The 26,198-nt window shown below is 34.7% G+C and overlaps 2 protein-coding genes across 2 annotated transcripts in view; one reads left to right on the plus strand and one right to left on the minus strand.

Annotated features, from left to right (window-relative positions):
* The window catches only part of LOC145693282 (alpha-tocopherol transfer protein-like), a 52,112-nt gene extending 38,824 nt beyond the window's left edge, over window positions 1-13,288 (plus strand). The window contains exons 5-8 of the mRNA XM_081769130.1: window positions 2,312-2,508; window positions 4,511-4,621; window positions 9,879-10,026; window positions 12,158-13,288. Of these exons, the coding sequence (XP_081625256.1) occupies window positions 2,312-2,508; window positions 4,511-4,621; window positions 9,879-10,026; window positions 12,158-12,189 (488 nt within the window). The 3' untranslated portion in view covers window positions 12,190-13,288. The remainder of the gene's footprint in view (window positions 1-2,311; window positions 2,509-4,510; window positions 4,622-9,878; window positions 10,027-12,157) is intronic.
* Window positions 13,289-18,026: 4,738 nt separating this feature from the next.
* LOC145693283 (clavesin-2-like) overlaps window positions 18,027-26,198 on the minus strand; it is a 66,226-nt gene continuing 58,054 nt past the window's right edge. The window contains exon 8 of the mRNA XM_081769131.1: window positions 18,027-18,228. Coding sequence (XP_081625257.1) covers window positions 18,200-18,228 — 29 coding nt within the window. The 3' untranslated portion in view covers window positions 18,027-18,199. The remainder of the gene's footprint in view (window positions 18,229-26,198) is intronic.

The following is a 26,198-nucleotide window of genomic DNA, read 5'->3' on the forward strand; positions in this document are numbered from 1 at the left end:
TATTAGTTAAAATCTTCAAGGTGTCTATTTTAAATTTAAAAAAACATATTTTCCAGAATAAACAGTGCCTTGTTAAAACTAAAACAGTTTTTAGTAATACTATAAAACCAGGCATTTTTAAAAATTATCATCATTCAACCTACACCTGCTAAGAGTGTGGTATGGTAAAATTATTCTGCGTCCAGAGGAACCACCCAGGACTGACAGCGGTGATGGAAGGCCTGTGTTTGTAAGTATGAGCTTTGCGCTGATGAACTTTTACATGACATAAATGTCGTGAGGGGAGGACTACAAAACATTATAAACACACAAAAGTATCAGAAATTTCTCCTTAATAAACCCTACCATCGTACTACTTATATTTCACATCATAATATTGTAAATATTGTTTGTATCTATATCATTTACATTTATGGTGACGGTTTTAATAAATACCACAAATATATAACACTTGTCATTTTATTAAAATTCTAACTACTTAACGTGACAGTTTATAATTGCTACATTGAGTAACATAATTAGTATCATATTAAGCAACATATATTAAACATATTATGGCTCCCCGGCGGGGAATTGAACCCCGGTCTCCCGCGTGACAGGCGGGGATACTAACCGTGCACCAGCCCCATGGTTATAAAAGTCAAACGATGAAAAATTTTAAGGGATTCCATGTCACTGGTTCTCATGAACAGTTGACCATTGTACTTTATTAAAAGGGGGATTATTATATTCCCAAAATCATCAAACGATGAAAAGTTTAAAATTATTAAACACTAATATACATCGTGATTTCTCCTTGTGAAAATTCTATCAAGATTAACAATACAATACAACCACAAAAAACAACACGTCCTACGCAAACGGATTTTTCAGTGGCATCAAAACATAAAAACCTTCAAAGTGATAATATCAAGCTTATTCAAGGTAATGGTGTCCAAAACATATTAGTTAAAATCTTCAAGGTGTCTATTTTAAATTAAAAAAAACATATTTTCCAGAATAAACAGTGCCTTGTTAAAACTAAAACAGTTTTTAGTAATACTATAAAACCAGGCATTTTTAAAAATTATCATCATTCAACCTACACCTGCTAAGAGTGTGGTATGGTAAAATTATTCTGCGTCCAGAGGAACCACCCAGGACTGACAGCGGTGATGGAAGGCCTGTGTTTGTAAGTATGAGCTTTGCGCTGATGAACTTTTACATGACATAAATGTCGTGAGGGGAGGACTACAAAACATTATAAACACACAAAAGTATCAGAAATTTCTCCTTAATAAACCCTACCATCGTACTACTTATATTTCACATCATAATATTGTAAATATTGTTTGTATCTATATCATTTACATTTATGGTGACGGTTTTAATAAATACCACAAATATATAACACTTGTCATTTTATTAAAATTCTAACTACTTAACGTGACAGTTTATAATTGCTACATTCAGTAACATAATTAGTATCATATTAAGCAACATATATTAAACATATTACTTGTCATTTTTATCTGTGGATTAAATAAAAGACAAATTGTATGTATCACATATCTCTGCTACTCTTCAAATCTGCAAGATCGAATCATTAAAGCAATGAGTTCAATAAGAAATGGCAAGAAATGAACTACCGATGCGATGATTGTCACATAACAAATGGTGCTCTTGTTGAATACATAAAATAAAACTTTGAACTTCCCTCTATCCTGTGATGTATCGTATGTGCATGTATCTATTGCCGTTCATTAGAAGTATTTCAAATTCACTTCTTCTGTTTGAATAACCCAATCGTTAAGCTCATTATCTAATAAAATAGATTAATAAGCCTTCTTAGAAAGTATTATCTCAGTATTCGTTAGTATTATGTAAAGAAAATTCTGGAGTCATTCAGAATCAGATTTAAGAGGAAATAAATTCATATTTTAGACTTATTGAACTTAGATTAACTCTAAACCCCACAACTATACTTGTGCCATAATAATTAATACTATCAGATCAAGTATTATATTTAGGTCTAAGTCGCCAAATTCCATGATGATTCTTGTCATATAATTGTAATGTTCTGAATTTTGATTGTATTTCTATTTCAATAATGTGGATTATTTACCCTTAATGTTTCCAGAATTTGTAAAAATATTCCAATCTTAATCTATAGGATATTTATCTAATCATATACATCTTTCCTTGCTGGATTATGAAGCTATGCGTTCAATAGTGGATTTTAAATTCTGCAATCTGGAATTATGAGTTTCTATGTTAGCATTCTCAGAATGACTGATATAAGCACTTAAAGAGTACATCCTTATTTTTCTAGGTAACGTAGATCCTAGCAAAATGAGTTGTGAAGAGCTCGGTATTCTGGAAGATATCGCTGGTCACGTGGTACTTGCAGATGACAAGACTATGAGAAATGGAGGAAGTTTAGGTATTATTGATGGCAGTGGTTGTAAATGGCAAATAGTCAAATGGGCAACACCTCGAAATATTACATCCTATGTCAGAAGAATACAGGTAAACACAAAATTATAAACTGTTAATTTTAAGCTTCAGTTGTACGTTACACGCTAGAATACTACCTCATGCTATACACTGAGTGCTCACTGAATTGTGGCACACATGGAAGTGTGGCCACCAGCCGAGATGATTACATGATCATCCCGACTGGTAGTATTGCAGAGAAAGAATACACAAGAAGTACATTTTGGCAGAAGGACACTGTTATAATCGGAGGTAGACAGGATTTATCCGCATTCCAATAGGGCATGATTGTGAGTACCCGAGGGTCAATAACCCAAACAGCGATACTTGTCAGATGATTCCATTCCTGTGTAGTAAACGTGTACAAGGAGTGGGAAGAAAATGAGGTAACGGACTCCAAGAGACGGAACTAGAGGAATATACTGAAGTGCAAACGTGGAGCGTGTATTGCGTGAAACAGTTCTTGGCAGCCAAACGAACCATCAGTGTCAGGGAATTACGAGACCAATACAGTGGTGGATGCACAACACCCATATCCCAAGCAACTATATGATGTACACTGGCACACATGAAGTTTCACAACAGACGACCCACCCGTCACCCACTTCATACGACTTGTCACCGCCGACTTCGTCGCGTTTAGGCACAGGAACACGCTAATGGGACCGTGGATTATTGGAAAATAATATATTGGTCTGATAAATCACAGTTGCTGCTACTCCTCTCGGACAGTCGTGTGCATATGTGGCATCAACAGCACGAAGTTATGCATCCCTCGTGCATCATGCGTACTGTACAGACAGATGAAATGGCTGTATAATTTGGAGATGCTTGTGTTGGCATGGACTGAGACCGTTTATGTGCATGGACCACAGTGAAACATCCATTGTGTACCTGCAGGACGGCATCTTCCTGGATGACAACGCACGGCCAGGACTGTACTTGCTTGGTTTAAGGAACATTCCACGAAGCTGCAGCATATGAATTGGTCCCCTAACTCACTAGATCTTAATTCTATAGAACATTTATGAGATGTTGTGGAACGAGCTCTTCGCACCAGGCTCCTGCACCGACATCTGTAGCTCATTGTGAGATGTCATCAGGAATATATATTGTCAGATCCCCATTGTAACATATCAACAGCTACTAGAATGCCACGCCGTGTCCAGGCCGCCCTCTGAGCAAAAGGTGGACCAACAGAGTATTAGGTAGGTTGTCGCAATTCGGTGAGCACTCAGTGTAGTAAGTTTTCGTTTTCAATCTATGGAGTGTTTCCTTCAGGTCTATGAGACGAAAATGTTTTGCTAATTTTATAAATAACTAGATAATTTGTTCTCAATATTCACCCAAAAATCAAATCGATTTATTATGCCTTGCAACATGCAATGTTTTACGCGTGTACACCTTCGCAAAATTGCATTGTTAGCGAAGATTACCATATTTCCAGTTAAAAAATGAACTGCCGAATTTTGAACAAATTATTTTTACGACGTTGTTTCCACACATGTTTCGCTACCTCTGACTTTCGCCTTGAAACCTGTATTGGATACTCTATGATTATAGTAACTGTACGTGTTATATGATTAAGGTTAAAAATATATTTAGCATTCGCATTTTTAATATATAAATTCATGTTAATATTAATGCACTGTAATTACAAATATACAACTAAATTTCAAATTATTAGGTTTAATACGCTGAAATGTATCTGCACCATTAAACGTGTTGCTACAGCTGTTCGTTGCATAACGATAAATGAACCATTTATTCTTCTAGTAGTAAGAAATTACATATCTACTGTATGCATTTTTAAGTTACCAGTCATTAACTTAAAAACTGATTTCACACTTCAAATGTCCCTTGTTAATTCTATATATAAAATGAAATATCATCCATTTCTTGTATTGATAATATATATAACAATAGAATAACTACCACAATAATAAATTACAGAAATCTTTAACAAGTATTATACTATTTTTTACAGATGATGTGAAAATTGAGGACATTACTTTTATTAATATTATTATTTCAGGCATTTTGGGTAGAGAGTCCGGAATTCCACTTCATCTATCCTTCAATGCTTATCAGTGGACCTATTGCATTAGCTTGGCCATTACTCAGTGGTTCGGACGTAACAAAAAATGTAAGTACTCATTACAATTAAATTATGTTAACACATGTTTTCCTTTTATCGCCAGAGGATCATTTCCCCATGCTAACCACTAGTGTTGAATTCAGGTATATTCAAGGGAGGGCTGAGCTCTCCTAGAATATATATGCGTCCCCCTAGAATATCTATACACATACATTGAAATATTTGTTTCTTTCTGTTTATTTTTTTTCGGAAATAAAAGAGTCTTAAAAGCAAAGATTGTTATTTTCTACAGAAAATTAGTTTCTTCTTTTGCCCAACCTAATTGTTCTAATTAACAAACTGCGTTCTCGTATAAAGTCGAAGTTAAATAAAAACTTGGAAATTAGATACAGACGCACATAAACGCTTTACAACGTTAATTAGGGTAAAATGGCAATATGTTGGTTTTCTGTAAACATACCACGAAGAGAGGGAGGAGCGTTAGGATTGGTATGAAATGTTGATATGAAAAGATTGCGAGGTGAAGTAGTATAGTAAGGATTTGGTAAACAAGATAAAACAGTTCCGAATAAGGTTCAAATTAGCCTTTATCCTCCTGACTCATTCTTCACATATGCATTGCATAAGTTTCAAGACGTGCTGTTTCAGAAGCCTTCTTGCATTGTTGGCAGCAAGGAAGGAAGGCAAAAAGGTGTAATGTGATGTTTTCCACACTAGTTCTCAAAGAAAAGTTTATGTTTTTTTTTTATTTTTAAAAAATGCATTCCGGCATTCGCCTGGTGGGACTAAGGAAATTCTTTGGAAAAATTTGAGTTAGAATGGCCTGGCCAGACCAAATCCGGAAGTGTTTTTTTTAATACCCCTTAAATTTTTACTGTCACCTCTTGTACAAAAGTCTGAATCCAACACTGCTAATCATCACGTAAAAGAAGTAAAAGATGTTGTTTTAAGCAATGTTAATTTCAACGTATTGTAAAACTTTCATCGTATTGGATTTTTGCACAAAATACTTAACAATAAAATTTACTTCGTTGATTTTTACGAGAGATTAACTCTCAAGAGAGAGAGAGAGAGAAATAAAGAAAAAAGAATATAGTAGAGATATGTTCCACTTTCTTTTGCTGATACAAGCATTTTAAAATCTTTAAACAGCGTATCCTTATCGCGGAGAAGTGGAACTGGAATAGTGATTACATACTTTACACATTAATCATCCTTCATCCGCATATTGCTTGTTCACACCCTTAATTGCAAATACCGCTGAAGGGGTCGCAGTTGGTTATTGAGAGTCTAGAAGATGATGATCAGTAGACGTATTTCTCCAAATCAGGTGAATGTCCACACATCCCAACTTATTTATGTATGAATGGTGGTTTGATGTTCCTCCCATTCCCCTTCACCAAGCGGCCCTTTGGTAAAAGCTTGTCTACCGGTTTGCTAGGAGAGTAGTGTTAATTCTCCTCTTGAACGCCATGGTATAATTTTCGGGCAGCGGCACATTTTCATTTTCCACTGTTCTACCTAAACAAACTAAAATGGGTAAAAGGTAATTAATTTCTGGTCCGTTCTCACCTTCTCGTAAAAAGCCTACATGTGATGCGAGTGAGACAGTAGCTCAACTTACTGCAAAGAATGTGTAAAAATAAAGTATCGCGACTCTGTGGTTCTATATTTTGCAATCAAAAGTAAAAATGAGTGTGAATACCTAATCTAACAATCCGAATGTTATTAAGGGAATGTCCACTTTTTTTTATTAACAAGGTAATTATGTATACAGCCGGAACAGGTTAAATATATCAAGAAACTTGGAAAAGGCACTTTGTTGGTGGAAATCTTAATGAAAAATAAACTCAGATTTTGAAATTGGAGAACATTGGACATCACGTTTCAGTAGAACTCCATCGTCTACTGAACGTTAGTCAAAGAGTTATTTCATGTTAGGATATCCTAAACGCCACCGAAGATGATATAAAATCCGTGTTAGCTGATCGGTTAGTCAGATGAAGAAGTATTTCGTATTGAAAGTAGGCAAGTCAGTTGAATTTTCTCGACCTCAAGTATTTATTCTTACTTTTAGTCGGCCAAAAATTACTGGAATTTGTAAAAGCTGAATAGTACCGTCGAGAGCCCGCTTCTATATTTCTAGTCTACTTTGGTGGTTTTATTGCCAGCCCTTCTGGCATACTAGCTTGCTGTCTAATGCTATGTCTGTTCTTTGTGTGAATTGTCTTACTGAATTCATGGTTTTGAAATTTGCGTCAGTTTAAACCTTACTATGTAAATTGCAAAGTTGAACATTCAGCCTCGTCGAAGGACTGTCTGGCCTCTCGTCGAGATAAACATATTCGAGAGCTCATAATTCTAGAAGAGACATTCAAGGCAGAAAAGAAATGGCGTATTAAAGAGATATTTCCTGTTTCCTTTTTCCCCGTTGCTGCTTATACTTGCAAATCAGTTGCGAAATAAACATCTGACCTCTTCTCTCAATCTGAGTTTCTTCCAGTGAAAAGTGAAAACTAAAAACATCTAATCGTTGTTTCAATTAGCAAACCCATCAAAATTCTTCTTGTTCTTCGTAGGGGTGGTTTCCAAATAACGCCACCTCATTATCACTAGCCACACACTATTGGTATTAAGCCAATATATGTGTTGTCGTCTTAACGACCTCATTTGCTCTCAAAGGAACTCTTCGCAAGCCAACTTCGATTTCATTGAAATCAGGTAATAATGTTAATTGAACTGATGGATAGTGATTTGGTAGTAAGTGGCTCACGAGGTAAGGTTCAACTTAAACATTGACCGTTCTAATATAGTGCTTCTTCAACGGAACAACATTTAATTCAGCAACCAATGCAGTCCCATATTTTCGCTCAAAGTGATCTTCACATTTGTGACTAAATCAGGTAATTATATGGTGTGGCCATCGGTGCATTGATTACCCTTCGCGATATATTAACAAATTCTCGTTTACATGCAGCTGCGAAGCAGTTTTCTTCCCTTACCTTATCTCTCCATATATTAGTGTATATTCCTACTACTGACACCTCTTAGCAGTGATCTCATTGAGCTTTATAATCAGCATGAGCCTCCGGTATTGATTGTCGGAGATCTAACGCATACCATCGGTTATGAGGCTCCATCCGAACTGACGACCCTGGCCGTTAGGCAGTGGAATTGCTAGATTTGAGTCCTTAATGACAATAGTTCTATTCCTTTTCCTACTGGAACCTATACCTTCTTGTTTGGACTCTCTTCTGTATAGAGCAGTATTTCCTTTGTAGCTTCTTTGACGTGGAGATTATATCCAAAACTTGGGTCAGTGATCATTTTACTGTGATCACAGAGTCTCTGCCTATTACTAATCCATTTCGAGCACTGTAGATTTATTTAAGCAGACCGATATCTATACTACTCATAGTTTTGTTACAGAATGCGGAGAGGACGGTAAATGACGACGAGACCCATGATGATCTGCGGAAATTCGTAAACCTGCCTTTCTTGTTAACGTACTCTTGATACTCATAATAGGCATCAAACTTCGGAAAATCTTTAAAACATTTGCGTTGTTCATGCCCTTACAAGATATCTAATGATATATCTTCAAAGATGAGTTAATATTAAAATTAAAAAAGTTTACTTAACATCTCTCAAAAGTCGAACTCTTGTGATAATTGTTCGGCGTCGGATCCGCAGCACTATGGCGGATCACTATTCAAGTACTAGTGTGATTGCTCTACCAATAAATGGGTTCTGGAGATTAACTTCACAGAGGTAGAGGACAGATATTTTTCGTATATCTCTGATTCTTACTATTAGACTGAGTTTAATGGTTTCATATTCCTATCAAGAAAAACTCTTTAAATTTACATAATACCAATGTAGACGACGGCTCTTGAAGTCGACTCTGACTTCGTAAATCGTTCAATAATACTCCAGCTGATCGTGTATTTAGTATGTTTTTGCAAGTCTTCCAACTGATATTAAAGTGGCATTATTGGAGCTGATCAGTTGCATCTGAGAGGAGGAGATCTTTCTGGCTCGATGCCGTGGGACTGTTTTTTTCTTTCAAGTCTTGAAGGCAAAAGACTCCACAATACAGCCATAAAGTACAATTGCATTCCTCTTACAAATTGCGTCTCAAAGATTTTTGAGTGTATAATGAGCAAGTACCTGTTATAATATTTGGATGTACATTCTTTTCTGAGCAACTTTCAGTGTAGACTTCCATATTTCATGCACTACATTATTGATTATCTAGAAAGATAAATTCAAATTCTTCAATCTTCTGCAGCTTGTTGATATATTCTTGGCATTAGGGAATTGGAAAATAATTTAATGACTCAGGGGTCATCGTGTTCACATGGAGAGATTCATTAAGAACTTTTCGGATGAATGTAACTTTAAGATGCGTGTGAATTTTAGTATTTCAGAGGGATAAGTACAGGAAAATGGTGTCCTCAAAGATAAGTTGTTACTTACTATGTATATGTTGCTGATAAACGAAGTCTATTGAAAGAAAGTACCTTCTAAGTATTACGTTGGTGCGAATAAAATGACCACTCCAGGTGCGTTATTGTCAAAGACTCAAGAAGATAAAACAGGAATACCATGTTGATTAAAACATTCTTCTGCAAACAAACATTATTATCAATAATTGGATTGGAAATTTCTTACATTTGAATGCACATATCCAGACGACAATTCTTGTTGTTCGATTTCAATTCATGTGGTACCCATGATTCCAACTTTTTTGCCTTATCGATTGCACGCATGAACTATCGACAATAGTATACAACGACATGAACACTTTTTCAGGATCTAATTTCAGGATATTCCTTAGGATCTTATACGAACATGATGATAGTCGATGCCGATGGAGATTATTTTGCAAGCTTTGTCACCCAAATGAAATTTGACAAACCAAGAGCGAATGGTGCGTTTACTCGCCATTCATGGTCAAATTGGTTTTTGCGGCTTGCTGTGCAGAATCTCCTGTTGAATTCAAAAAGAAAAATCACTCGAGTTGTGTGTTGTTCATGGTGCATTTTCCTGCAACCCTATTCAACAACACATTGCCGTTTGACTGTCCGGGTACCCCAGCCTTTTGCTGAACGTGAATAGAATTTGTGATGTTATACTTGTGACATTAGCCCATGTCTGTCACCATGCTGTGTTGCTGAATTGAGTTTTCTGCCAATCGTGAAAGCGGACATTTTGTTTTCATCATCCTAACAATAATGCCATATGCAAAATTTTTTAGCTATGTGAAGCGACACAATTAAAAGTTAACTTTCTTTAATTTCAGATGTATTTCCATTACCAAAGTCTACCATCGCTACATCGAGAAGTTGACAAAAACTTACTTCCCAAAGAATATGGCGGATACCTTGATAACTCAACAGCATACATAGACGTAGAGCAACTAGTCCTGGATAAACAATATGAATTGAAAGGTAATGAGAATAACTTTTCTATAATTTAAATATATTTCTTTATCAGTATTTTTTCTACATGAATATTATTCTTTTTCAGAATTTTTTGGAACATCCGATCCATGTTCTCTTCCAAAATCAAATTGATTATTTTTTATTTATATTTATTTATTATTATTTTCGAACATATATCATTATATTTATGTTCAAATAGTATTCATTAAAATTCACTGATATTATTACTTTCATTATCAGAAGAAAATATTAGTTCTTTTCTAATTAAAGACTGTCAAAAGTATTTTATAATAATGCATCTATATACGCGTAAGTTATTAGAATTTGTAGTAAGTAGTCCACGAAAGTCGATGCTTCTGACAAATTTAGCGAAATTTCAGATGATATTCACAAACGGACATTATATTAATATACTAACGGAAAACGTGAAGCTCTTTTACTGAGTGGGATATATCTATAGTAGAGTGGAACAAGAGTGCTCGGCGTGTAAAAATACATAGTACAATTATCTTATTGTAGAAGTGAGATTACCATCACTGAGTTGTTCTAGAAGGCATTATAGTAGATTGTTATTAGTGTTCGCAGGTTTCGTTAAGAAAATTTCCCTCGACTGACACAAAATTTTCCCTTTTCTTATCAAATTTTCCCTAGTTTTTGGGTGTTCAATTCCAATTATAGAAGTTACGTGATAAGATTAATTTAGCTATATTAAAAGAAGTGCCAGCCATATTTGTTTTATTAATCTGCATTTTACTTCTATTTTTTTAACTTTTTCCTTCACTTCTTTTTAAACAAAAAATACAAATAAACCTAACCAGCAATAGGTGCAAATTATGCTAGTTTGAAAAGACACACAAACTATTGCTATTTTATTGTTTCATTTCTAAAGAACAAAGAAACATTTAAGCATTTATATTAATCAGTCAGCGCGAGAATTTCTACATTTTATTGAAAAATTCCCTTTTTCCCTATTTGCTAAATTTACCTACGAAATTTCTCTAGATTAGAGAAATTTTCTTCAAACTACGAACACTGATTGTTATAAGACAAAGTTATAGACGACTACAAGGAATAATGTGGAAACCACGAAGTAGGTTTCATTTTCGATCGTTTTGATTAATATTTTTCATGTTTTCGGAATCAGTATTACATAAGAAAAATGAATAGAAATAAATCGTTCAGTGCATTTATGATTAAGTCATGTTTGGTGTGTTGTATGAAGTGTTAGATGAACATTGTTCTTTGAAGATAGCAGCATTTATCGGTAGAGTTAAGAAAGAAAACAGAGCAAAGGGCAAAAGTACGCACAAAACATTAATGTAAATTATCATTTACCACGATAGGGTAAAAGCTAAAAATTTACTTACGGTAATTACTGAATCCAGTTTCGCAGAAATTACCAGGGGAAAACAGATCAGAAAGTATGTATCCTGAATTATGTTTCTACGTCAGAAATCATATGCTATCATGTTATAATCAATACTGTTTTACATGTCTTCTTTACTAATTCATATTTCATATAATACTGATATAATTTTAGAGTATTAACGGTTTTGTAATTTTGTTGCTCCTTTCTTGAAACAGAAAATAAAAGTACTTTTTCACCGTTGGTTAAATTGTCATTTATTGAAACGAGAATCTTAAAATTATTAATACGAAATATACTCGAACGAGAGAGGATGCTTGAAAGTTGTCAGGTGTAAATCACATGTTTCTGGTTCTATTTATAATAGAGATATGACCATTTATAAAACTAAATGCCTACTCTTGTCCCACTCTACTCTCCTTATATAAACTAAATTTAATGAATTAATACTGTAAGTAGGGCCTATATTACTATCTATAGTAATAAATTTATTCTATAGTACGAATTTAATTTTACAAAGTAAAGCGTCATTTACATAGAACTAATATAGTTGATGAATAAATTAGTAATATCATACCATGCAAATCCTCGTTCATTTGAGGGAAAAAATGTTTCCCCATATAAATTAATTGGCTGAGAAACCAAGATGGTGCGAACAGTTAATATTCTTAACGTGCCGTACAATGGATATTGGGCATTTATATGTAAAACATTATGATATTGTTACTCAAAATGTTATATGCTGTTTTCTTTATTATTTACTACTTTCAGAATATATGAGCTACGGCTACCAGAAGAGATGAAGTAAAGAAAACTATGAAGTTCAACTTAGTCACCGGTATTTCATTAACGTTAAATCCTATTATGGATGAGAGATGACTGCTCATCAAGATCATTTCTACAGGATTTGCGATTCATAATTTAACGTTCTAATGCTCTTATTATTGTTATAAGTAAATAATAGTTAGATAATTCTTCTCCTTGAGAGCAGGACTGAATACAGCTTGTATGTATTAAAAGCTTCAATGTAACATGGGACACATGCAATTTTAATTATATCTTGAATCTATGAAGCTTTTTGCGACAACGAAGGGGCACTACAATTGAGTGTAAACGACGGATACGTTAATGTGTCTATACCCATGGAAATTTCATTTGTATAGCTAATAAAGATGTAATTAATTTATTATATTAATCTAGATAACTCTGGCGTCCTATGTATAAGGCATATTTTATGTTCTACCTGAATGTGGATTCCTGAAGAGCTCCTCGTGGCTATATGGCTAACATACGCATCTCTGGTGCGGGAGAATCAAGTTCTTCCCGACGGGAGCTCGTGTGGTTTGCACACGACCTTATGTTGTAGGTCCACGTCTCACATGGCATCACTGCTGAGAAGCACGCTAAACAATATTCAAACAAACCCAATGTGAGTTCTTTAAAAAAAAAAAGTATGCAAAAAATGTTCTTTATATCATTTTTTTAGAAAATATATCACACCAGGCAAATAAATAAGCAAAAAAGATAATCCGCTCTATCTCGTTTAATAATCGATCTTGATGAAGTTTTCGGTTAATATGATAAATAACAACTTTTCATATTTTCATGAGGTTTCCATAAGTAGAGCGACATTAATGTATCTGTCGCTTAAATTGAATTATTCGGCCATTTCTGCAAAGAAAACTTCATTCAATCCAGACATATAATGAAAAGTGTTCATGACCCTTAAATCGAAGCTTTTAAATCATACTAGCTGTAGCCACTCCTGTTCCCTAATAAATAAATAAATAAATAAATAAATAAGTAAAATCAATATCTGTGTATGTTATTTCAAAATGTGATATGAACATCTAAATCTGTCTTGGAAGTTATTGTTAGCAATAAACATGTGTTTTCTCAGTAGCTATGTGTAATTACATTGTAGAAACCTTCATATTATTTCAATATTAAGTTACTAGTGTATGCAACACGATGTGTCCAACACTCAGATAGAGAGATAAAGGACATCAATCAATCGTTACTCTAGTCCAGATTCCTCTGTGAATCAGCCTGTTTAATGTTTTACTTGTTGCATGTTTCAGTTGTTTAATTGTACTAAAACAGTAGCTAAAATAGGTGTTTTTCGCACGGAAAGAATAATGCTCACGTAAAAGAATGCAAATACCTTAAATTTATGCAACCTGCACGATAGGAAAAACGGTTGGGCTGCCAACATCATGGGCACTAGTCATATACGTACTACAAAAATGTTGAACCACTAATCCTACTTCATTCAAAAATAAAAAGAGGAAACAATTTCGTGCGCGATTAAATCTAAATAAGATCTATGTTGTTAAGTACAAAATTTGGTGGCATTAGGTGATTTCTTTCCATAAGAAAATCTAATGACACACACACATTCTGTTATATAGGCTAACATTGAAAATGAAGATAAGGATTACATTATTCTTACAATTCATTTTCGAATTAAGACGATCCTCTCGATGAAGCATGAAACAAAACAATTTTTCATTATCACCCCTGAAAAAGTTTTCGCAAAATCGAGATATATTGGCTTTTTCGCTCTACTCAATACTAAAATAATCCAGTGTGTTCCGTTTCACAGTGTGAAATTGTGGTAGACTTCCAAACTATGCATATTCAATACTAAAATCGGAAGTAAAAGGAACTATAGCTTACAGTAGCAATACAGTGATAAGGCCATAGATAGAACTTATTTTTGGGACACTGAAACCATTTCTCACTACATCTTACCGCTTCTCTAATTGAACATTAATACTCAAACCAGATGTAATAGTAGATTCTACGTACAACTTCCGGTTACCCATAGGGGAAAAATAACAAAAATAGAATTATATTATTGCGTTAATGAATCCTTATCAAGAAAGTGCTTTTCGCTATCTATTGGTAATTTTTCACCAAAGTGACCAGTGTTGAAATCGGAAATATTAGATTTTTTTTGTTTGAATATAGGAATCAAATGTCGAATTGAGATCTTTTCTTGAACATTGAATCTATTCCAAAAGGAAAGAAAACTCTTCTCGCTATTGCATACAGTTTACACGATGAAAATTAATCTTAAAACCGGAAGCTGTAGTGAATTTGCACCACTTCAGGTGTTAACAGAGAAATTAGGGTGGGGATGGAGGATAGTCTTGAGACGATGAATCGATTGGGGAAATCCATTCTCGCTCTCTCTTACCATTTTTGCTCTATGAAGATCGGAAGTATTAGTATATTTCTAGCACTTATGGTTTTAGTAGAGAGATGTGGTGCTGTCCTAAGCAAGAGTGCCGTATCTGACAAAATTTCGAAAAGTGGGCTGTATATCAATCTATACTAATTCGAGTCCGCCCTTTCAATTGGTGAGGCGTAAAAAGCCGTAACTTGAACAGCAATGCTTATATAGCTATGAGGATTGCCGTATCTTCTTACAAAATGTATCATTTGAACAGGAAGAATGCAGTATCTACATCCTACTACGTAAGAAAGCAGTATCTCACACGCAAGTACTGTTTTTATTCTTTGCATATACCCTAGTAGTTATTGCGTTTTTCATACAATGCTTTAATTGTTGCTAGAGATACGGCACTATAATCAGCTAGTTCATTCTAATGACCAGTGATGCCAATTCCTTCAAAGACGTTTTCCCTTCACAAGCTTCAGAATTTCCCTTGTCCGGACAAAATTTCCCTTCATCCAAACCGTTCAAGTACTGTATTTAGTAAACGTATTTTTAATCGTTTTCGCTTCCACCCCAATCTTATAACCACATACAAGCAGATATCTGACAGCCTTCCTTTGAGCTTACGCAGAATTTGAACTTGATTTGTTGTTTAGGTATCTAAGGCGTCGGGATAGAGGAGGGGAAAGGATATGGAAAGGTGTAGGCCAGGACCTATGTTAAAGGTGCAATCTCTGCATTTGCCTGGTGTGACTGAGGATAAACCCTATAAATACCTCGGTCAGGACGGACAACCTAAATAAATCATAAAAAATATAAAATAAATATTATGTAAATTTAATTTTTATCCTAGATATCATGATAGATTTTAATATTAATGTAACCTAAGGTACAAAGAAAATATTAAGTATATATTTGGTATGTACTTACTTAAGAAAAGCACTCCCATATTTACTGAGACGAATACGAACAGTTACAAAGAAAACTCTAGCGGCTACTGTCTTTGGCTGTACACAAGGAATGTTCGTAAGCACAATACAAACTAAATCAAAGTTTAGAGATGCGGAATTCTTAAGAATTTATAATTCTGTGCGCACAGTCGCCGGAAAATTTGTAAACTTACACAAACGCACATACACTAATGACCCAGTATTGGCCCATATATACATATTTACATTCACGACACGCAGATTTTCTTCTCTTACATCGATTAATCCTCTTCACAATCAATTTTCTGGTTGGGAAAAACATCTTCTGATTGGGAAAACCAAACTGTTATAATATTTGGAGTGATAATTTAATTGAGAGATATTTCATCTGAAGCTTAAAATATATAAAATGATAATGATACCTGTTGTTCTGTATGGTTGCAAAACATGGTCGCTTACTCTGAGGGAAAAACATAGACTGAAAGTATTTGAGAACAAGATCCTGAGACGAATATTCGGACCCAAGAGGAACGGGAATGGGGAATGGCAGAAACTTCATAACGAGGAACTACCTAATTTATACGGTTTACCAAACATTGTTAAGGTCGTCAAGTCTAGGAGGCTTAGGTGGGCAGGTCATGTAGCTAGAATGGAAGAAAGTAGAAACACTTTCAAAGTCTTGACTGGAAGACCCATCGGAAAACGACCATTAGGAAGACCTAGGCGCAGATGGGAGGACAATATTAAGATGGATCTCGCAGAGATTCGAATACAAAGTAGAAACTGGATCCAATTAGCTAAGGATAGAAGTCAGAGGAGAGCTTTTGTGAACACGGCATTGAACCTCCGGGTTCCATAGGCCATAGAGTTAGTTAGTTAGTTAATATCTCATCTTATTGCACTGCATTTAATTCAACAATGGGAAGATTAATTTTGATAAAAGATTTTAAATAACCATTGTTGTAATGTTTCCAATTTAACTGAATATGTTGATCGATGTGTAATGTTGATAAATATTAACGAATGCAAAACAAGATAACTTGTGAGAATTTATGTGAAATATGTGCAACGGATTATGTTTGGATCAAATAGGATGTTGAATTTATACTGAATTTTAATTAGATTAATCAGATACGTAAATACATTCAATCTAAAAATGATTGAAGAGAGGATCAAATTTCCCTGCAATATTAAGAGATTACAAGCAATTTCCCTTTTTCCCTTTTCTCCAAAATTTACTCAAAATTTCCCTGCGCCAAGGGAAATTTCCCTTCAATTGGCATCACTGCTAATGACGCAACTGGCGCAGCGTGCATAAGTTGTTGTTTTGGGTAGTTGACCATGCGTTGTAGTTCTATGCACAAAGAGTTTGCAATATCATAAACTCAATTGTGCGTAGTCGACTTGCAGTTGATGTTAAGGAAAAATGTCCCATACTACTGTTAATGAATTAAGTCTGTCCAGACGTATTATGGATTTTTCTTTAGCCAGTTTAACAATTCTTTATTGCAAACAGAGAATGTGGAAAGTGAAAAGGTTAAAGACATTACGATGTCAAATAACTTGGATTCTGAAGATTTTCCGATGAGTAACAATAAAGAATATTCAGAATTGCAAGACCTGCGTTCCTGTTTAACACAAGTTGTAGCTTCTAACGGATCAGTTTCACCATTCGTTACATTTCAGTGTACTGATTCTTTTCCTCTGAATAGCGAAAAAATATAATGATTCAATTGGCATAAACTCAGCCGTTGATTACATTCCTCAGCTGTTGATGCCTCGACGTCCCCACAAGTAATGGACACGGTACCAGTACTGCAAGAACAAGATGCAGGAAGGATTAATGACGCAGGACAATTAGGTATTCATCAAACTTCCGTGCAACACATAACGAGAAAGAAGGAGTTGCGGGATGGCAAAGAGAATTAGTTTGAAAAATGAAAAGTGTACATATCGTTTGACCTTGGTATAATAATATGTGCAAAAAAAAGTTATTAAAATTGATAATAGCCGACGGAAAAACATTAACTTGCAGTTCTGGGACCTCTCATAGTCTGAAAGACAAAAATTTATTTTGCATGTTTTTTACGTTACGTGTGAGTATCAGTATTATCGGCAGTTTATTTTTCTGCTCGTATATACAATTTTGCTAACATACATCTAACATTATGAGAGTAAGTCAAGGCGTAATTTGGACCTTCAAGGAGACAGAATTTGAGATGCATATAGATTTTAATAAGTAGTACAATAATATACAAATAAAAACGTATAACTTTACTTATGCCAGAGGGTCTTCTCTTTCCCCCTTTCCCGAAAGAAATATCTTAAGTGATGCTACAGGAGACACTGATGGGTCACGTTAAATTACTGTGCTTATGTAAATGATTGCAGTAACGAACTTGGTTATGGGATATAACATGATATCGAGTTATAATTACAGGCAAAACTGTGGCCTCACAACACAAATGATTGGCGTACTGTAAATGTTTGAATATGAGAACAAAATAATTGCGAAAAATGCAATAAATGTATTTGCATAAATTTTATTTCAGAGCAAGAATACAAAGTGGTTATAAATACGTTTTAATTACAAAAAAAGGAAGTTCCTTTGACATCTCACTGATGGCGCCATGAACAGCACACTGTTAAAGAAAAATAGTAAATGCTTCGAGGGAAAGATGTGCCAATGAAGCTTTGTTATCATCTGTGATATCCATAACTCAGCAAATCTGGAGAAAGAAAATACACTTGTCAGAAAAGAATAAAGTACAACCTATAAAGGTAATCAAGAAAGTTATGTTGCTTTTTGTGGAGGTCTGTGGTCAATTGGCCTTCACACCGTGAGTTGAATGCGAATGGAGATAAGGTGAAGGTCGGTTGTTGGTGTGGGTACATCCAACATACTACCTGGTTGTGTCAGTTCAGTTACATCGTGAACTTGCATAAGGACAGAGTGAACATGGGACCTCCACAGAGTGTCATAAGGTCGTGTATGCTGTACGAGTTCAAACTGCGTTGCAGCGAGGCGAAAGATATGCGAAACCTTTGGTGAGGGTGTCGTGACTACGCGGACAGTCCAGCGGTGGTTTAACAAGTTTAAGGACGGTGACGAAACAGTCGAAGACGCATCACGTGCCGGAAGACATGTACAATACATGTACAAAATAGAGATCTTCAGGCAACAGTTGACTCGAACAGTGGCCAGACATGTGAGGAAGTGGGACTATAATTCACTGTGAGTGGAGAAGCTATTCGGCAAACCTCCATCAACTTGGGAAGCACTATAAGTTGGGTCAATGGGCCTCACATGATTTGACTCCGGGCCAGAAGGCAACGCGAGTAGACACCTATGTTCCTTTGCTGTCTCGTCTGAGGGAGGAGCCACTTCTGGACAGGGTGTTGACATGTAATAAGGAGTGGGTCCTGTAGGAAGCTAAACTGCGCCATCACCAGCACTGCACCAAAAGAAAGTCCTCCTATATGTTTGGTGGACTGCTTGCGGCATCGTGCATCGGGAACTGTTACCAGCTGCCAGACCATGAATTCATCTGTGTATTGCCAGCAGTTCAGACGTGTTCAAGAAAAACTCAAAACTCTGGAGCCAGCACTTCTGAATCACAAAGAGGTCCTCCTGTTACAGGATGATGATAAGATCTACGTGGCTAGGATGATCCGGAACACCACTCTATGCCTTGGATGGGAAACACTATTGCATCCGCCATACTCCCCGGACATTCTATCGTCCGATTATCATCTATTCCATTCCTTGGACAATCACCTTAGAGAGCGCCAGCTCAAATCTCTAGTAGAGGTGAAAAATGCACTTGATACCTTCTTCGCTTCACGGCCCACCAAGTTCTACCGCGATGGAATCCATGGCCTTGCAGAACGTTAGCAGAAGGTCGTCGTTGCTGATGGGGACTATTTTTGATCTTCCAGGTACGTCTTAATATACATATCGATGTTCGAAGGTGGTGGGTGAAAAAGCGACAGAATTTTCTTGGTTACCTTTATAGCTCCAAATATTTTCATTTCATAGAGAAATAAAGACAACATAAAAGGAAACAAATGATTAGTTAAATACGTTTTATGTATTTCATATAAATAAAATATTGATCTCATATTTTAATTTTATAGTTCCTTTCCAATATATGCTAAGTTGCGTGTGTTAAATTTGTGAGGACATAGAGGGAAGGTAAACATGATAAAGAAAAATAGATCCAAGAACATTCGAAACAGAGTTGCTACATATTCTTACAAAAAGCACGGAGAAACTGTCTTTCGATATTGTTATGCTATTATAGCCTACATGTATTTACATAAAAGATATTATATATTTAAACGCACATTTGGAGCACCAAATTACATCAAGTATAAATACAAGCTGTTAAACAAAACTTTAGATTCATTATTTTAAAGATGCTCGTTTGGAGATAAAGTTTCCGTACTTGGTAGATTCATTGAATACTTCTCATGATGGTTATTTATGCATGGTCGTGAAATAAGTGTATCACGGAAGATTTAAAGAATCAATATGCATTATGTTGATACAACAGATATTTTCACTACATATTATGACTTTTACGACCGTTAAGTTCAATCTTGTTCAATATTGAACATCATTATTATTAAACTGATTTTACTTATGAACAACAGGTAATAATTTTAAATTTTTAGGCGTACTGAAAAATTGACACGTTTTAATGACCAAACATTAGTTTAAAAAAATAAAAAGAAAAGAAGAGAAGGAAAATTTTGGAACCAAGAAATTGTCTAGCATATAACTTTTAATATTGATAGTTCAAAAATGGTCCCCAGTTTTAGAACTACTTAAAAAAATGTTAATAACTTTAACAAGGCTATTTTAGATAGAATATTAGGTCCTATCTAATATGCAAGTTTCAAATATTTTAACACCTAAAATCCTATATATTTGACTAGTCGGAGAATGTAATTGAGGAGTCAACACTTTCTGATCTGTGTTCTGAACATTCTCCCAACTATATACAGTTAGGTCATTTTCAATCTGATATAAAAGTCCTCACTATCACTACAAATACGATACGTAAACTATTGTTATTATTTACTTTCAACATTGTTTCGGGACATCCATTATGCCTACACCTTAAAAGAAATCCTTACAATAGATCTCCATTTGAATATCTTGATTATGATTCAATTCCATCCAAGGAATATTATTTTTAAGTAACTTTTGTTTCTTATATTTGGTCTAGGAATTAATTCGTGCGGGTGGACAAGAGATGGCGCAACGAACGGAGCGTCCCACAGTTCCGTGTATCCACACATGTGTTGCAAACCCCTGTCATCGCGTATCGTTCGTAGTATAGGGCAGTGGATTAAAGCGTCAACAACACCAGTTTGTAGTTAAGTGAACATGGCGCAATTTGTGCCTGATAAAGTGTTTTTGCGGGGTGTCCTGCTGCATTACTTTAACATGCAGAAAAGTGCGACTGAAAGTCATCGTATTTTGGTGGAAGTGTATGGTGACCATGCTCTAGCTGAGCGAACGTGTCAGAAGTGGTTTGCACGGTTTAGAAGTGGTGATTTCGGCTTGGCAGACCAAGAGCGAGCTGGACAGCCAAAAAAATTTCAAGAATTGCTGCTTCAACGACAGAGCAGAAAGGGGTTTCTGCATCGAATTATTACGGGTGATGAGAAGTGGATCCATTACGAGAACCCTAAACGAAAAAAAGGCCTGGGTGAAACCAGGTGAACCAGGTCCATCACAACCAAAACGAGATATTCACTGTGCAAAGGTTATGCTGTGCATATGGTGGGATATGAAAGGTGTGGTGTACTATGAGCTGCTGCAACCGGGTGAAACTATGAATGGAGAACGTTATCGACGACAATTAATGCGTTTGAAGCAAGCTCTGGCCAGAACACGACCAGAATGGGAGAACAGACATGATAAACTTATTGTTCAACATGATAACGCTCGCCCACATGTCGCAAAACCGGTCAAAACCTATTTAGAAAATGTCGGATGGGAAGTTTTACCCCACCCGCCGTATTCACCAGACGTTGCTCCTTCGGACTACTACTTGTTCGATTGCATGAACAACGATTTGATTGGACAGCGGTTTACTTCTTCAGAAGATATCGAAACATGGGTCTCTGACTGGATCGCTTCCAAGGATGAGGACTTCTTTCGCCACGGAATCCGTACATTGCCTGACAGATGGGCGAAAGTGGTGGCTAGCGTTGGACAATATTTTTCTTAAGGTATTTATGTATTTTGTGTTTGTACTACAGCTTCAATGTGTGCGTATCAACCGCACGAATTAATTCCTAGACCAAATATTATCTGTGTTAGTGAATAATATTTAAATATTATTCATATTATTCATATAAATTCATATTTGAGGAATTTTGGAGAAGTGCCCACCAGCCTTTTCCAATATTTCTTTCACATTAAAGAAAAAAGTACGGAAACAATTAAATATTTCCAATAATTATCTACATATTTAGGACTTGAGAAAATATATTTAGTAAAATAATCTGTGTTGAAATCAAGTTCAGTAGCCAAAGAATTCATATTCAAATAAGGTATATCATATATTTAGATGAAAAATTAAACAACAAATAAAGACCTTCTCAGAACAAATACTTAGTTTACTCAGTGGTACTTATCCATGTGTTATAAAACTAGGAAGTAAAATATTATTCTTACATTTTTATTTCTGTAATATTTTGGGAGAAGCAAAAAAAAAAAAAAGTGACACGTAAGGGCGCCGATCCTGGGGGCGGGCAAAGCTCATGTGGACCCCCATGTATTTTTAAGAATATGTATTTTTATATATATTTTTATTGTTATATGTATTGTATTTTTTATGAATGGGCCCCCCAAAGTTACAGAGAAATCGTGCCGTTGGTGCCAAGTCTAATGAGTAACTTTAAAGCACAGCTTTGAGTGAAAAAAAGCAAAGAAGTGAAAAAAGGATTAAACAATAGTATATTAGGAAGATATCAATTTTATTTTTCCACTAACCCTTAACCCTTAGTCTTGTTTGTTTTCCCTAGTTCTAGATTTGCTCCATTGTCGTGCTCTTTGGTGTGTATTATGATATAATTTGAAACAATAAATAATAGTCATATACATTTCAATTGCAAAAGAATCGTCATTCGTTATTTTAGCAAATCTTTACAAATAGTATGTACGTCAAGAGTATGTGTAACAATAAGCAAAATACAAACAACAATCTACTAGTTAACAGCATATTTTGCTACACACAACAGTACATACATGAATAACAATTTCTTCCAGCAAAATAGAAACTGTCGATTATTATTGGCAACAAGTCACGTAGGGCAAAAGGAGGAATTGGGTGCAGGGGATAATTGAGCGGAAAACTTTTTTAAAATTTATATTTTGCATTTCAAAATAGTTTTATGGAATGTAATTACATCAAAATTTTGGATGGGCAGATGTCGATCAGAAAAAAAAAAGCTTAGATGAATTTTGGGAGGGTGTAATAATGACAAAAACCAAAAACTGATTTGGTTGAGAAATGATATTTGAAACCGAGTTTCACGTTTCTGTGTGTTTTGGTTTGACTCACAGTAAATCACGCATCTGTTGATGCTTTGATCCTGATTTTTTAGTGCTGCTTAAAAACATCATAAGAACGGTGCCAAGAAGAATAGCAATCTTGAATCATCACTGTCAGGCAGTTCAAATTTTGTTAATATTTGTATCTCCCAATTACCAACACGGGGTAATTGGGCGCATGATGCGGAGGTAAATGGGTGTAAGAACAGTTTTTGCTTAGAATTCGTTTAAATGCTGTCCTATCTTTGTCTTTTGTGGTATTTGTCTTTTTTCCAAAGTGCATTGTCCTTATTAAACTATTTTCTTCAATTTAGGCCTCCAGTGGCCGTTGCGTATGCCAATAGTACTGATACTGTAAATACGACCTGTTTATTAATCCATACTTCCCACACATGTTCTATTGTAATAGTTTATAGTTATTTAGCGTTAGTCTGATTATCTTCTTCTATGTTTGAATATCAGAGCCTGCTCTCTTGATTTTTCTAATTTTTCTCCATTTTTGGCCAAAGTTTTGACCGTTTATAGCTTCTGTCGTATGTGATACGTTTTGGATTAAGTTCGCAGGACAATATACTGTGCTATAAACAATAACTGGAAGGCTTGAAAAAGTATTCACGTGTCTTTGAGCTTTAGAAATAAGTTACTTCTTACTTTGAATAAACAAAAGTATTTTTTTCCTAGGCCACATAAAACTATTTGTTTTTAAGCGGAGTACAAGTTATATATACCAAATATACTTACACCCAATCACCCCCTTGGTTTATATGCACCAGCAATGGTTTTAATCATTTTGCACCCATAGGGGTAATTGGGTAGAAATCAGACACCAACAATAAAAATATCGTAGCATTAAAAGTAAAGATGCCCAAAGTTTACCACCTGTCCAGAAGAACTTGCGATATACAATCAGTTCTTAAAAATTAGAAAAACACCTATAACTTGTGAGGAAAAGAAGGTTGACAAGATGATACCCCCAATTTTCCCCTTCTACCCTACTTATTCGGTTTTTAGCGAAATATTTTTAAAATCTACGCATGAAACCTTAATTTTAAGGAATATTTTGTTCAGGTCAATGTAAACTATCAACTGACATATGTCTTATGCATGGGGCACTCACTAGGGATGATACCATATCGGGACCAAGTACCTGCAGAAAACCTATAAATCATCTGAAAGCTCTTGCGATGAGAAGTACGATACCGTTTTCAAATCACGACCAAACCCGCAACTTGACCCAATTCAGGGGCCAGTTTGTTGGTGTTTGTGACCCTATGTATGGCATAGTCAACACAAGTAAAAATGAATGTTATGATGCATCACGCGTAAATGCCTGAGCCCATCATGTTCTTTTCTGGCTCATTACTAAAACGTGACTCGACCAAAGGTTTCATAAGATCACTTTGCACCCAGACGTACCCATTTGGTCATTGTCAACAAATTTTAAATACAATATGGCAGATTGTTATTGTACCACTGGATGTATATCCATGGGACGTGGCATAAACATCATTTTCGCTAGAGAAAATACATCGTGTGTCATTTCTCTCTCAAGGACCCCAGTTTGTCAGTATTGTCAACCAATTGTAAAAATAAGAAGTTTATATATTTTATTTATTTATTTAACAATCTAACTCCAACAGAGACGATCATCCCCAATTATGGGAGCTTTTACTACAATTGATTTACAATTTAACTTATAGTTAAGCAAAAAGAAAAATACACATAATATACACATCAAGAAGTTTACAAAGAATATAAAAAATAATAATCACAAATATATAAATACAATTTTACATACACACATTTATATATTGTTTGATAAATAGTTTATATATAAATACTTCACCTTCACACATATAAACATACGTTCTACACTGTTTACATATTTACATTTCATATACATTTAAAAATTTGCAGCTATGTATTAGAATTAATTTATATTTTTAATGCGTTTTGCATAATAATATTGTACTTGTTAACATTGAAAGTGAAATCCAAATCATGATTTCTTACCATGTCATTGTAGTTGCTTAATATTCTAAACAGTGGTGAATTTTTATAACGGTTCGTCTTAGGTATTTTATTTACGAAAAAGTTCCGTATTCTTAAGTTACATTGACCTGCATTAAAGTAAATCTGTTTTAAAATGTCCCTACTTTCAATGTTTCCATTCATAAGTTTATAAAGAAACATTTGTTCATGTAATCTGCGCCTTTTATGTAACGGGATAAACTGAAATTTCTGTAATATTTCATTATAAGAAATTCCCAGTCTATACGATGAAAAATTATATTTCTTATAAAAAAGGAAACGTAAATTTTTTTTCTGAATATTTTTTATTTGTCTTTGATAAGAAGTATAATTCGGTGACCAAATTATTGACCCATACTCCAGTTTAGTTCTAGCAAGATTATAATACAACAGTTTAATAGCCTCCAAATTTGTAAAGTTTCTTGTGTTTCTAATAACGAAACCTAGTTTTTTATATGCTTCTGCCATAATAATTTGAATATGATCATTAAACGACATCTTACTATCAAAAACAATACCAAGGTCTTTAACTTGATGTTTCTTTTCGAGTTCAACATTATTCAAATAATACTTGTAGTTCTGTATGTTTTATAAGTTCCAAACCTTACATAATGACATTTCTTTACATTTAGTTCTAAATAATTATCTTTACTCCATTCAAATATGGTATTTATATCTTCTTGTAAATTTTTCATATCACTTTCTTTTAAAGCTATTTTATATAATTTTATATCATCAGCATACATTGTACATGTAGAATATTTTATTTTTGCTGGAAGATCATTTACATATATAATAAATAATAGTGGTCCTAAATTTGACCCTTGCGGTATACCTGAATTCATATTATAATAGAATGATGAAGCTTGTCTATATGCAACATATTGTTTCCTTTCTGAGAGATACGAGGCAATTAAACGTAGGAAAGACCGATTAAGTCCAAAGCTAGATAATTTGTTTAATTAAACATCATGATTTATTTTATCAAATGCTTTGGTGAAATCAAAATATATGCTATCTATACATTTCTGGAGATCTAAAGCCTCATATATATCTTGAGTAAAATTTATAAGGTTGGTAATTGTCGAAATACCT

The sequence above is a fragment of the Thermobia domestica genome, chromosome 8 (assembly GCF_964235325.1).
Source record: "Thermobia domestica chromosome 8, izTheDome1.hap1.1, whole genome shotgun sequence".
NCBI lineage: Eukaryota > Metazoa > Arthropoda > Insecta > Zygentoma > Lepismatidae > Thermobia > Thermobia domestica.